Raw genomic sequence first — 15,470 nt, 5'->3', positions numbered from 1 at the left:
TCTTTTGCCAATGATTACAAGGCCCTCCATGGTCTGGACCCATGCAGTCTTTCTAACCCTCACTTTTACTCCACAAGCTTTGTGCTTCAGCCATAGCAAACCTGCTCTCCTTCCTGGAACCCACTGTGATTTTGTGCCTTTGCACATGCTGTTTTCTCCATCTGGACTGTTCTACTTCTACCTCTAGACTTCTTTTACCTGTTGTACTGCCACATATTTTTTTTTAAATAATTTTTATTGTGCTCTAAGTGAAAGTTTACAAATCAAGTCAGTCTCTCACATATAAACTTATATACATACTTTACTACATACTCCCATTTACTCTTCCCCAAATGAGTCACCCCGCTCCCTCCTTCCAGTCTCTCCTTTCATGACCATTTTGCCAGTTTCTAACCCTCTCTACCCTCCCATCTCCCCTCCAGACAGGAGATGACAACACAGTCTCAAGTGTCCACCAGATACAAGTAGCTCACTCTTCATCAGCGTCTCTCTCCAACCCATTGTCCAGTCCATTCCATGTCTGATGAGTTGTCTTCGGGAATGGTTCCTATCCTGGGCCAACAGAAGGTTTGGGGACCATGACCGCCGGGATTCTTCTAGTCTTAGTCAGACCATCAAGTCTGGTCTTTTTATGAGAATTTGGGGTCTGCATCCTACTGTTCTCCTGCTCCCTCAGAGGTTCTCTGTTGTGCTCCCTGTCAGGGCAGTCATCGGTTGTGGCCGGGCACCATCTAGTTCTTCTGGTCTCAGGATGATGTAAGTCTCTAGTTCATGTGGCCCTTTCTGTCTCTTGGGCTCATAATTATCTCGTGACCTTGGTGTTCTTCATTCTCCTTTGCTCCAGGTGGGTTGAGACCAATTGATGCATCTTAGATGGCTGCTTGTTAGCATTTAAGACCCCACTCGCCACACTTCAAAGTGGGATGCAGAATGTTTTCTTAATAGAATTTATTTTGCCGATTGACTTAGATGTCCCCTTAAGCCATAGTCACCAAACCCCTGCCCTTGCTCCGCTGACCTTTGAAGCATTCAGTTTATCCCGGAAACTTCTTTGCTTTTGGTCCAGTCCAGTTGAGCTGACCTTCCCTGTATTGAGTATTGTCCTTCTCTTCACCTAAAGCAGTTCTTTTCTATTAACTAATCAGCAAATAACCCTTTCCCACCCTCCCTCCCTCTCCCCTCTCGTAACCGCAAAAGTATGTGTTCTTCTCAGTTTAAACTGTTTCTCAAGATCTTCTAATAGTGGTCTTATACAATATTTGTCCTTTTGCATCTAATTTCACTCAGCATAATGCCTTCCAGGTTCCTCCATGTTATGAAATGTTTCACAGATTCATCACTGTTCTTTATCGATGCGTAGTATTCCATTGTGTGAATATACCATAATTTATTTAACCATTCATCTGTTGATGGACACCTTGGTTGCTTCCAACTTTTTGCTATTGTAAACAGTGCTGCAATAAACATGAGTGTGCATATATCTGTTCGTGTAAAGGCTCTTATTTCTCCAGGATATATTCTGAGGAGTGGGATTTCTGGGTTGTATGGTAGTTCTATTTCTAACTTTTTAAGGAAACGCCAGATAGATTTCCAAAGTGGTTGTACCATTTTACATTCCCACCAGCAGTGTATAAGAGTTCCAATCTCTCGGCAGCCTCTCCAACATTTATTATTTTGTGTTTTTTGGATTAATGCCAGCCTTGTTGGAGAGAGATGGAATCTCTTCATAGTTTTAATTTGCATTTCTCTAATGGCTAATGATCGAGAGCATTTTCTCATGTATCTGTTAGCTGCCTGCATATCTTCTTTAGTGAAGTGTGTGTTCATATCCTTTGCCCACTTCTTGATTGGGTTGTTTGTCTTTTTGTGGTTGAGTTTTAACAGAATCATATAGATTTTAGAGATCAGGCGCTGGTCGGAGATGTCATAGCTGAAAATTTTTTTCCCAATCTGTAGGTGGTCTTTTTACTCTTTTGGTGAAGTGTTTAGATGAGCGTAGGTGTTTGATTTTTAGGAGCTCCCAGTTATCTGGTTTCTCTTCATCATTTTTAATAACGTTTTGTCTTCTGTTTATGCCTTGTGTTTATGCTCCTAACATCCCTATTTTTAATTCCATGATCTTTATCATTTTAGTCTTTATGTTTAGGTCATTGATCCACTTGGAGTTAGTTTTCGTGCATGGTGTGAAGTATGCGTCCTGTTTCATTTTTTCACAAATGGATATCCACTTATGCCAGCATCATTTGTTAAAAAGAGTACCTTTTCCCCAATTAACTGACACTGGGCCTTTGTCAAATATCAGCTGCTTATAGGTGGGTGGATTTATATCTGGGTCTGTGTGCCCGTTGTTGTACCAGTACCAGGCTGTTTTGACTACTGTGGCTGTATAATATGTTCTAAAATCAGGTAGAGTGAGGCCTCCCACTTTCTTCTTCTTTTTCAGTAAATGCTTTACTTATCTGGGGCTTCTTTCTCTTCCATATGAAGTTGGCTACTTGTTTCTCCATCACATTTAAAAATGTCATTGGAATTTGGATCGAAAGTGCGTCATATGTATAGATGGCTTTTGGTAGAATAGACATTTTTACTATGTTAAGTCTTCCTATCCATGAGCAAGGTATGTTTTTCCACTTAAGTAGGTCCTTTTTAGTTTCTTGCACTAGGACCTTGTAGTTTTCTTTGTATAGGTCTTTTACATCCTTGGTAAGATTTATTCCTAAGTATTTTATTTTCTTGGGGGCTACTGTGAATGGTATTGATTTGGTGATTTCCTCTTCGATGTTCTTTTTGTTGATGTAGAGGAGTCCAAGTGATTTTTGTATGTTTATCTTGTAACCTGAAACTCTGCCAAACTCTTCTATTAGTTTCAGTAGTTTTCTGCAGGATTCCTTAGGGTTTTCTGTGTATAAGATCATGTCATCTGCAAATAGAGATACTTTTACTTCTTCCTTGCCAATCTGGATGCCCTTTATTTCTTTGTCTAGGCTAATTGCTCTGGCTAAGACCTCTAGCACAGTGTTGAATAAGAGCGGTGATAAAGGGCATCCTTGTCTGGTTCCCGTTCTCAAGGGAAATGCTTTCAGGATCTCCCCATTTAGAATGATGTTGGCTGTTGGCTTTGTATAAAAAAAAAAAAAAGTATAGATGCCCTTTATTATGTTGAAGAATTTTCCTTCAGTTCCTATTTTGCTGAGAGTTTTTGTCATGAATGGGTGTTGGACTCTGTCAAATGCCTTTTCTGCATCAATTGATAAGATCATGTGGTTTTTGTCTTTTGTTTGATTTATATGGTGGATTACATTAATGGTTTTTCTAATATTGAACCAACCTTGCATACCTGGTATAAATCCCACTTGGTCGTGGTGGATTATTTTTTTATATGTTGTTGAATTTTATTGGCTAGAATTTTGTTGAGGATTTTTGCAGCTATGTTCATTAGGGATATAGGTCTATAATTTTCTTTTTTTGTGATGTCTTTACCTGGTTTTGGTATCAGGGATATGCTGGCTTCATAGAATGAGTTGGGTAGTATTCCATCATTTTCTATGCTTTGAAATACCTTTAGTAGTAGTGGTGTTAACTCTTCTCCGAAAGTTCGGTAGAACTCTGCAGTGAAGCCGTCCGGACCAGGGGTTTTTTTTGTTGGGAGTTTTTTGATGACCTTATCAATCTGTTTTTTTGTTATGGGTCTATTTAGTTGTTCTACTTCTGATTGTGTTAGTTTAGGTAGGTAGTGTTTTTTCTAGGAATTCATCCATTTCTTCTAGGTTTGCAAATTTGTTAGAGTACAATTTTTCATAATAATCTGATATGATTCTTTTAATTTCAGTTGGGTGTGTTGTGATATGGCCCATCTCATTTCTTATTCGGGTTATTTGTTTCCTTTCCTGTATTTCTTTAGTAAGTCTGGTCAATAGTTTATCAATTTTGTTAATTTTTTCAAAGAACCAGCTTTTGGCTTTGTTAATTCTTTCAATTGTTTTTCCGTTCTCTAATTCATTTAGTTCAGCTCTAATTTTTATTATTTGTTTTCTTCTGGTGCCTCATGGATTCTTTTGTTGCTCGCTGTCTATTTGTTCAAGTTGTAGGGACAGTTCTCTGATTTTGGCTCTTTCTTCTTTATGTATGTGTGCATTTATCGATATAAATTGACCTCTGAGCACTGCTTTTGCTGTCCCAGAGGTTTTGATAGGAAGTATTTTAATTCTCGTTGCATTCTATGAATTTCTTTATTCCCTCCTTAATGTCTTCTATAACCCAGTCTTTTTTGAGCAGGCTATTATTGTTCAGTTTCCAAGTATTTCATTTCTTTTCCCTGATTTTTCTGTTGATTTCTACTTTTATGGCCTTGTGGTCTGAGAAGATGCTTTGTAATATTTCGATGTTTTGGATTCTGCAAAGCTTTATTTTATGACCTAATATGTGATCTATTCTAGGGAATGTTCCATGTGCACTAGAAAAAAATGTATACTTTGTAGCTGTTGGGTGGAGTGTTCTGTATAAGTCTATGAGGTCAAGTTGGTAGATTGTAGCAATTAGGTCTTCTTCGTCTCTATTGAGCTTACTGGAAGTCCTATCCTTCTCTGAAAGTGGTTTGTGGAAGTCTCCTACTATAATTGTGGAGGTGTCTATCTCACTTTTCAATTCTGTTAAAGTTTGTTTTATGTATCTTGCAGCCCTGTCATTGGGTGCATAAATATTTAATATGGTTATATCTTCCTGGTCAATTGTCCCTTTAATCATTATGTAGTGTCCTTCTTCATCCTTTGTGGTGGATTTAACTTTAAAGTCTATTTTGTCAGAAATTAATATTGCCACTCCTGCTCTTTTTTGATTGTTGTTTGCTTGATATATTTTTTTTCCATCCTTTGAGTTTTAGTTTGTCTGTGTCTCTAAGTCTAAGGTGTGTCTCTTTTAGGCAGCATATAGACAGATCGTGTTTCTTTATCCAGTTTGAGACTCTCTGTCTCTTTATTGGTGCATTTAGTCCATTTACATTCAGTGTAATTATAGATAAGTATGAGTTTAGTGTTGTCATTCTGATGCCTTTTTGTGTGTGTTGTTGACAATTTCATTTTTCCACTTACTTTTTTGTGCTGAGACGTTTTTCTTTGTAAATTGTGTGTTCCTCATTTTCATAGTAGTTGAATTTATGTTTGCTGAGTCATTATGTTTTTCTTGGTTTTTCTTTTGAAGTATGGAATTGTTAGACCTCTTTGTGGTTACCTTAATATTTACCCCTATTTTTCTAAGTAAAAACCTAACTTGTATCGTCCTATATTGCCCTGTTTTCCTCTCCATATGGAAGATCTATGCCTCCTGTATTTAGTCCCTCTTTTTGATTATTGTGATCTTTTACATAATGACTTCAATGATTCGCTGTTTTGAGCATTTTTTCTTTTTTTCAAATTAATCTTAATTTGTTTTTGTGGTTTCCCTATTTGAGTTGATATCAGGATGTTCTGTCCTGTGACCTTGTGTTGTGTTGGTATCTGAAATTATTGATTTTCTGACCAAACAATTTCCTTTAGTAATTCTTGTAGCTTTGGTTTGGTTTTTGCAAATTCTCTAAGCTTGTGTTTATCTGTAAATGTTTTAATTTCACCTTCATATTTGAGAGAGAGTTTTGCTGGATATATGATCCTTGGCTGGCAGTTTTTCTCCTTCAGTGCTCTATATATGTCATCCCATTGCCTTCTTGACTGCATGGGTTCTGCTGTGTAGTGTGAACTTATTCATTCTCCTTTGTAGGAGACTTTTCTTTTATCTCTGGCTGCTTTTAAATTTTTCTCTTTATCTTTGGTTTTGGCAAGTTTGGTGATAATATGCCTTGGTGATTTTCTTTTTGGATCAATCTTATATGGGGTTCAATGAGAATCTTGAATAGATATCCTTTCGTCTTTCATGATGCCAGGGAAATTTTCTGCCAACAGATCTTCAACTATTTTCTCTGTATTTTCTGTTATCCTTCCCTGTTCTGGAACTCCAATCACACCCAAGTTATTCTTCTTGATAGAGTCCCACATGATTCTTAGGGTTTCTTCATTTTTTAAAATGCTTTTATCTGATTTTTCTTCAATTAATTGGTGTCAATTGCCTTATCCTCCAGCTCCCCCACTCTGCATTCCAATTGCTCGATTCTGCTCCTCTGACTTCCTACTGAGTTGTCTAATTCTGTAATTTTACTGTTAATCTTTTGGATTTCTGAATGCTGTCTTTCTATGGATTCTTGCAGCTTATTAATTTTTCCACTATGTTCTTGAATAATCTTTTTGATTTCTTCAACTGCTTTATCAGTGTGTTCCTTGGCTTTTTCTGTAGATTGCCTTATTTCATTTCTGAGGTCATCCCTGATGTCTTGAAGCATTCTGTAAATTAGTTTTTTATATTCTGCATCTTGCAATTCCAGGATTGTATCTTCATTTGGGAAGGATTTTGATTCTTTAATTTGGGGAATTGTAGAAGCAATCATGGTCTGCTTCTTTATGTGGTTTGATATTGACTGCTGTCTCCAAGCCATCTATAAGGTATTATAATGATTTATTTTGTATTTGCTCACTGAGTCTTATCTTGTTTTGTTTTCTTTCAATATACTCAGGTGGGCCACTAGATTGCGCTGTCTTGATTGTTGTAGCCTTTGAATCACTTATGTCCTATTACCAGCTGGTTTGGGCTGTTACCCAATATATAAGCCTAAGAGTCCACTCACTATTCTTGAATAGAATCAGCTTAGGTGTTCTGATTTTGGGTCACCAAGTGTGTGGTGTAGACTGTCACCTATTCACTTAGAGGAGTAATGGTGATAGTTGTGTGCACCAGATTCTAGTAGCAGCAGGGGGTCACACTCCAGGGGTGGCAGGATGCTGACAGCCTTCCCCCACGTGCCAATGTGGTAGGTGTGTCTTTATTCTTAAAGCACTTTGTTGGGTGGGCTCTGCAGCTGTACCTTCAGCACCCAATGCATGTACCTCTAAAGATTGGTAGGTGTCAGTATCCTCAGACCCCTTTGGCAGGTGGCTAGATGGTTTGGGTGGAGCTTCAGCCCTCAGTTCCCTGTTGTGGATCAGTGAGGGCTCTGTTTAATAGGTAGAGATATCAGACCTGGAAAACTTGTCTTTCCAGTGATCCGCGAAAACAATTACAGTCAGATCTCTATCAGAATTACCTTTGCATTATAATAGTCACCTTGTTCCCTGTAGGGATGAAAGCCAAAGACTGGATCTCATATGCTTGGCTGGAGCTGGTTCTGTATTTTTATTCCAGTTTAGGGAAGCCAGGGAAGGATTTTTCGTCCCTGGGTTTTTTGTAGCTGCTTCTCTCAGGCCAGGAGAATGGATTAGGAAAAGAAAAGAAAAAAAAACCCGCAGAGCACTTCACTCCCTGGCCCAGCAAATTCCAATGTTAATGAAGCCACCAGGGGCAGGGAGTGGAGGGATCAGATAGATAGGAGAGAGTAGCGCCCAGCAATATAGACAAAGTTACTTATCTTGCTCGGTTATGACTGTTTTATCTGAGATTCCCGAGGGACGTGTAGCCTGTGTGCGCTGGCTGGGTCGAGATTGCCCCCTAGGGTCAGGCCCACATCCCGTGTGGTGCTTGTGCTGTCTTAGAAGCTGTGGTCAGCTCCTCCGCTCCCAGTCCAAAGCCCAGCGCCAAGGTTCCCCAGCTGGGACGCCGCACTCCAGGCTCCAAAAGCAGTCCCTGGCTCCCGGTGACTTCTCCTTCGGTCAGCCGCGCTGCTGTGCTGCTTGCATGCGCTGGCTGGGCTTCCCCTGAGGTCACTTCGGGGCGCTAGGGCTACGTCCCGTGTTTGCGCTGTCTCAGGAAGCCATGCTCAGCTCCGCAGCGCCCAGTCCAAAGCCCGGCGCCGAGGTTTTCTGACTGGGATGCTGGCTTCAGGCTCCGAAAACAGTTGCTCCTTCTCCGTGGTTGCTCATTCTTTCATTAGCCACGTCAGTGTGCAGCCTTCTTGCACTGGCTGAGTTTCTACCGAGGTTACCCCAGGGGATTGGGGTTAGGGCTGTGTCCCATGCCTGCCCCGCCTCAGCAAGCCGCAATCAACCCCGCCACTTGGCACCAGGGAACGGCGAGGGCTCAAGGCTATGGCGCAGGAAGCCGGTTCCAGAGGCTGTCGCTGCTTCAGGGCACAGCTTTTCACTCCCCTGTCACTCAGGTCAACTCTTTAGATCTGTGTTTGATGGTCAGGGTTCGTAGATTGTCATGTATGTGATCGATTCACTTGTTTTTCCGAGTCTTTGTTGCAAGAGGGATCCGGGGTAGCTTCTACCTAGTCAGCTGTCTTGGCCTTGCCTCACTACTACATATTTTTTATGTGTCCCCGGTGGTCAGGGATATCCATCCATCCATCCATCCACCCATCCATCCATCCATCCACCCATCCACCCATCCATCCACCCATCCACCCATCCACCCATCCACACACCCATCCACCCATTCACCCACCCATCCACCCATTCACCCATCCGCCCCTCCCTCCCTCCCTCCCTCCCTCCCTCCCTCCCTCCCTCCCTCCCTCCCTCCCTCCCTCCCTCCCTCCCTCCCTCCCTCCCTCCTTCCTACCATCCCTCCCTCTGTCCATCTACCCATCCATCCAACACATATTTACTGGTACCTGCAATGTGCCAGGACTGTTGCTTTTCTTACCTGACAAGCTTCCTTTCCCCTTGTGCAGATGAATTGATCATTTCTTCCTTTTGATTGTATCTTTTTTGACCCTCTCTTAACACTCTCCAAAATATATTGTGCTGTTTGTTTACGTATATGTTTCCCTGCTATGCTGGTGAGCTCCTCCAGAGATGGAAAGTGTCTTCTTTCCCTTCGTACTAAGCTCTGGCACAGAGCCTGACACAGGGGCACAGTCTTGTTTGCTGGGACAAGGAGTTCCAGTGCTTCAGCTCTGTTGATTTCTAGTGTTGACTGGTGTAGAAGCAGAGCTGGTGTTCTTTGGAAGAAAGACGTAGTTTCCAATCCCCCAAATGGAAATGGATCTAATCCAAGTGTAAGGTGTGAATACCACCATCAGCGAGAGCCTCATTTTCCAGCAAGTCTTATAAAGCCTCTCTCCTACTTTCTCCCTTCACCATCTTGCAGTACTGAAAAGGGCAGTGAGATTGGAGCTATTAAAAGGATGGCACAAACTTCCTTAAAGAAATTTCAAGTGATTTCCAAGACTGTTAAACATAGATTAAGTGGGCCTTTAGTACAGGCTTTATTTAATCCTTTTTTGAGGCAGACACATGGAAAGGAGGGGACAGAGGCTCTGGGACCATGGAAGAGTAGGATTAAGAGAAATATGCATTACCATTAGTATTTGGAGGCATAGGTTTTTGAGCTAAAAAAGCTCCCAAAAAACCCACTGCCGTTGAGTCAACTCTGATTCATAGCAACCGTGTAGGACAGAGTAGAACTGCCCCATAGGGTTTCCAAAGCTGTGATCGTTACAGAAGCAGACTGCCACATCTTTCTCCTGTGGAGCAGCTGGTGGGTTTGAACTGCTGATCTTTCATTTAGCAGCTGAGTGCTTAACCACGGCACCAGCAGGGCTCCTTCTGAGCTGAAGGGTTCTGTAATTTTCACGTTCCTAAGATGTGAATTACACCCACTCCTCACTTATCGGTGTAGGTTCTAAAGACCAGATCATTATGAGAAAATTGGCGTTAGGTAAAAGTTGAGGATGACTACATCATTACGTAACAACTGCCAGATTACATCATTACCCCTTTCGTTATTACGTTTTTTCTCCTTAATTTTTTTCTTTTTTGATGGCCTGTGTTTTCAGTATTGAAATGCATGCTTACTAATTGAGTGTATTTAAATTTTTGTTTGGGAATATGGATTTTGAGAAATATGTTCTGGTACTTTATTGTAGGTGCCTTTCCATTAAATTACATGGAGGAAACTCTGGTTTTATAGGATGCAGAAAAACCAAAATAAACTCCTCAGGGCTCCATAACTATCATACAGGAAAACCATAGTTATGTTTGCAAGTCCTATTTCACAGAAATAAAGGAAAAAAAGGCCAATTTATAAAATTAACATATCCCAGAAGCATCACCTAATAGAATGCTCAACCTACTCCCACTCCAGTATGCTGAGCTTTATGCATTTCAGAAGGGACCCATCTTGATACTAAATGCGTTAGAACTGGAATAAGGCCTTACCTCTGAGGTCCAGAAGCATAAAAAGTGACTGGTATACCATTAACTCAATCATAATGAAACTATTACATAACTGCCAAACCACTGAGAATCATGGCTCAAGCAAGTTGACACATAACCTTAACCATCACAGCCAGCATTACTCTCACCTCGCACCTCGGTGTTTGTTACTGCCAGACGTATGTCGTTAATGCACAAAATAGTCTGGTAGTGGATTTTTTACTATTGCCGTAAATGCAAAATGTCGGATAATGAGATAGTCGGTAAGTGAGGAGTAGGTGTACAAACCTATAGTAGAAGCTATAAAAACTTAATGTGAGAGTCACAAAGGTGAGTCAGCCTTTGATGTCAAATACTAAAAGGTAGGAAAGGAGACTTAGGACATGCTGCAGTATGCTGAAAACTCTCTCTAATAACTGAAAATATGTAAAGGGTGGAGATATAGTTTTAGATCCCTTTGAAATAAAAATTATTATCCTATTTGAGATTAAAATTTTTTGTGTGAGCATCAGAAAGGTAATGAATGACTCCTATGTAACTGTTTAATGGGCATTTATTTCATTGCTGCTAGGGACTTCCACCAGGGGTAGAAAAATATGTGAAGCTTAGGGTGGCAAACATAGTCATCTGTTGGTGCTCCAAAATGTTTATAAAGGTTAGACTTAAGTTTAATTAATCAGAGTATAAGTGCATATTTGCTGATAGTTATTCAGTCTTTCAGTAATAATTGTTGAGCACACCTGGGGCCGAGTACAGGGACCCAGTGGGTAAGCAAGGGAACAAGATCTTTACCTCCTTGAGCTGTGATTCTCCTTCCTCAGTTGTGGCATCATCGGGGTGGATGCCAGCCCTCCTGGGAGCACACGCTGATTGGAAGTTGAAGCATCTAATTTGCCTTGATCTTTGACTCCTCACTTCCCTTTCCAGAAGTGCTTTTATAGTTGGTAAAATGATCAGGTGGAACAAAATAGCATTGCCCTTCACCTACCTTCATGACCCAGGTCAAGTTCCTGTTTATCCTAGACTGTCTTGTCCAGGTTGAATATTTCCCCTTGGCCTTTTATAAAAACTGGGAATCTCCGAGAATACCCCCCACCCTAGTATTGTTTATTCCATAGGCTGCATTTTAACAATCTCCTGTTTCCTTTTCAGAAGGTAAGAGGGGCATCTGGTGGAGCTTTACCAAAAAGAAGGAATTCCAAGATTTTTTTAGGTAATGTAAATAATAAGTATTTCACCCAGATTTCCTCCCTCCCTCCCTCCCTCCCTCCCTCCCTCCCTCCCTCCCTCCCTTCCCTCCTCCCTCCCTCTCTCTCTGCTTCCCTGCCTTACTGCTCCCTCTTATATGTTTGATTTGGAGTAATATGTTGCTTATTACTCCACAGTTTAAGGATGAGAGGAACAAATTAAAACCTAGATTGTCTGATTTCACTGTTGACTTAGTGGTGACGGGTGTTCTTAACACCCATTTCTCCGTTGGGTTGAGCGTTTTGGAGTGGTTACACTTGTAGGGACTGGAGAGTAATTGTGATTCTGCTTCTGGTCTTTTTTGTTGTTGTTGCCTTTAAAACAGAGCCAGTGTCTTTTTTTTTTTTTTAATTAGCTAAACTACAGTCTTCATATTTTGTCATTTTTTCCCACTAATGCTCTGTTTCTGTTCCAGGATCCAATCCAGGATCTCACATTGCATTTAGTTACCATGTGTCTATAGTCTGTTCCAGCCTGTGATACTTCTTCAGTCTTTCTTTTCTTTAATAATTGGGGCACTCTTGAAAAGTTCTGGTCAATTATTTTGTGGAATACATCTCAAGTTCGGTTTGCCTGACGTTTTATTGTGATAACCGTGAGGTTAAGTATTAATGGCAAGAATGTCACAGAGGTAATGCGCCCTTCTCAGTGCATGGTATCGGGGCAGGTGATGTGGCTCTGTCTTCATAGTGGTGATACTTTTAACTGTGTGCTGGGTTTCTCCATGGTAACGTTACAGTGTAATTAATAACTGTCTTGGAGGTGATACTTTGAGACTATTCTGGTATCTTGTTTCTCCTCAAAGCTTTGCCCACTAATTTTAGCATCCATCAGTGGGTCTTGCTTGCAGTAATTATTATTGTGACATTTGCCTAGTGATTTTTTTTCTCTCATTCAGTAGAGCCAGTTTTGCATATGCAAATGAGTATTAACTTATCCTATTAAACATCTGATATAGTTTTCGCAGGAGAAGAATTGGTTTCATAATATTTGACCAAGTACGTTTAAGTGGTTTATATCCCTAAATACTTGAGATTATTGTTTGAAAGGAAATTTAAAAATTATTTGCATTTTATGAGTTTACTTTGGTAAAAAATATTTATACGTACACATATATATGTATATATATTTGTATTTGTATATGTATTTGTATGTGTGGGAGCCCTGGTGGTGTAGTGGTTAAGAGCTTGGCTGCTAACCAAAAGGTTGGTAGTTCAAATCTGCCACCCGCTCCTTGGAAACCCTATGGGGCAGTTTTACTCTGTCCTATAGGGTCGTTATGAGTCAGAATCAACTCAATGGCAACAGGTTTGGTGTATGTATGTGTGTATCTATAGATCTCTATCTATAAATCTCTCTATATTATTTATATATCTGGAGACTGGAAGAGCCTGGAAAAATGTACTCCAGTTGTTAATATTAGCTATTTCTTGGTGGTAGAATTGAAGTGATTGTTATTGTCTTCCTTTTGCTTATCTGTTTTAAAGTTTTCTCCTACAACAAACATAATGTTACTTTCAAAATAAAAAGACACATTAGTTATTTGAAAAGTAAAACCATTGAAAATAGTCACAAAAATGAATTTCCTTCAGTTATTCTGGACTGGACTTGACCTTGACGTCTTCTCTCCTAATTTTCAGCTCATGTTTTTCTTTATATGGCTTATTTGCGTGGTTTAAAGTCAGGAAAGGTATCCATCAGGGCTGTATCCTTTCACCATACCTATTCAACCTGTATGCTGAGCAAATAATCCGAGAAGCTGGACCATATGAAGAACAGGGCATCAAGATTGGTGGAAGACTCGTTAACAACCTGTGATATGCAGATGACACAACCTTGTCTGCTGAAAGTGAAGAGGACTTGAAGCACTTACTGATGAAGATCAAGGACCATAGCCTTCAGTATGGATTACAGCTCAACATAAAGACAACAAAAATCCTCACAACTGGACCAATAAGCAACATCATGACAAACAAAGAGAACACTGAAGTTGTCAAGGATTTCATTTTACTTGGATCCACAATCAACACCCATGGAAACAGCTGTCAGGAACTCAAAAGATGCATTACGTTGGGCAAATCTGTGGCAAAGGACCTCTTCAAAGTGTTGGACTGCCAGAAAAATGAACAAATCTGTCTGGAGAAAAGTACATCCAGAATATTCCTTAGAAGGGAAGATGGCTAGACTTCGTCTCACATACTTTGGACATATTATCAGGAGGGACCAGTCCCTGGAAAAGGACATCACACTTGGTAAAGCAGAGGATCAGTGAAAAAGAGGTAGACTCTCAATGAGATGAATTGACATAGTGGATGCAACAATGGGTTCAAGCGTAGCAAAGATTGAGGATGGCACAGGACTGGGCAGTGTTTCATTGTGTTGTTCATGGGGTCAGTATGAGCCGGAACCTACTTGGCGGCACCTAATAACAACAGCAACGAGATTTGAATTAACATTAAGTGTGTATATTTTCTGTGGAAAAGAGACACTTAGATGATACCTGTAATGAAACATATCTGAACATACGAACAAAAGATTTGTGCTTTGGTTACTTAGTATTGTTATATATACAATATTACATCTATAATAAAGAATTTTTTAAGAATAGAGAAAAATTCACCCACTCACTATTTTTATTTGTTCAGGTTTCTTCCTAGTTCTTGTCTATGAATATAACTTTTACAAATCTGTTTTTACAATGAACATAAATTTTGTATTTTTTAACATTAAACATTTCCATGTTTCTACATAGTCTAAATAAATACCATTTAAATAATATACCAGTGAGTTGACACACCATTCTCACTGAATGCTTATAGTCCAAGTGTAGCCCACACTTTTAGCATAACTCTTGGAATCGTCTTTAAGGTTGCTTTTCTCAAATTAACCTCATTGCTGTCTAAGAGTGTTGTTTGGTTCTGTATTTTGGCACCTTTGATTCTTAGAAAAACATATAATTAGAATCTTTTATTAGCATGTTTGGGTTGAGTCTTAGCTGTATCTCCTTTTTTCCTGAAAGTTGACCTTTGAGATTCCAAGAGCAGAGCTTACCCAAAAAGATACTAGAGTTTTGGTTGGAGGCACACAAAAAGGTAATAACAGAATGCAGATCCTTCAGTTCTCAGGCAACTGCTCTGTGCAGTAAAATAACTTTCTTCTGTCTACAGAGCCATATTTGTATGTTTGTGTACCTGTTTGTGTGTACATCAAACATATGAATATATAAACACAATTTGGGATGCCGGCATCTGTGTGAAAGTGCGGCTGAGATGTCCATGTAAATATTGTGACAAGACATTTCCTTGAGCCTTCACCTAACCTTTGCCAGGGATTAGCCAAGCAAAGAGACAAAGACTTGATGAAAGGCTAGAGGAGCTCCCGTTTCTTACAGAGAATTCTCCGCAGCCTGAGGACAACATGATTACATTATGGTGTTTACTTATCGGGGGCTTCTTTCCCTTCCATATGAAGTTGGCTATTTGTTTCTCCATCACATTAAAAAATGTCATTGGAATTTGGATCAGAAGTGCATTGTATATGTAGATGGCTTTTGGTAGAATAGACATTTTTACTATGTTAAGTCTTCCTATCCATGAACATACAATTTCTTACCTAAGCCCATATAAACTGTGTATTATTTTCTTTGTGCTACAAATGAGGGGACTAAAACTTAGTAAGTTTGTGACTGGCCCAAAGCAACATTAAGTTCTGGAGTCCATTTTACACTGTTGTAAAAAACATCCCAACCCATTCTGGTGAAATCAAGGGCCAGGTACCAGACAAATCACAATCTATTCCTTTACAACTTTTAAAAATGGAATTATCTAGCACACTTGTTTATTTTAACCATAGGGCTTTGTGATATGACATCTGTCAGTAGAAGTAAGTATTCATAACTCATTAAGGTGGAAAGGCCTTGACTCCTGGTGTGGGTCGGATGGACTCACGACAGAGGAGGCAATTCATTGTAAATCCTTGTGGATTTCTGGTTTTCCTAGTGAGTGCTGCCTTAGAGTGGAATATCACTTTCCTCACTTCTTGTTC

At 40.0% G+C, this 15,470-nt stretch overlaps 1 protein-coding gene across 1 annotated transcript in view; it reads left to right on the top strand.

Annotated features, from left to right (window-relative positions):
- USP13 (ubiquitin specific peptidase 13) overlaps positions 1 to 15,470 on the top strand; it is a 150,403-nt gene that overhangs the window by 43,128 nt on the left and 91,805 nt on the right. Inside the window, exon 3 of the mRNA XM_049881750.1 lies at positions 11,331 to 11,391. Within this exon, the coding sequence (XP_049737707.1) occupies positions 11,331 to 11,391 (61 nt within the window). The remainder of the gene's footprint in view (positions 1 to 11,330; positions 11,392 to 15,470) is intronic.

This window comes from Elephas maximus, chromosome 1 (assembly GCF_024166365.1).
Source record: "Elephas maximus indicus isolate mEleMax1 chromosome 1, mEleMax1 primary haplotype, whole genome shotgun sequence".
Classification (NCBI taxonomy): Eukaryota; Metazoa; Chordata; class Mammalia; order Proboscidea; family Elephantidae; genus Elephas; species Elephas maximus.
This window is presented reverse-complemented; position numbering and strand designations above follow the sequence as displayed.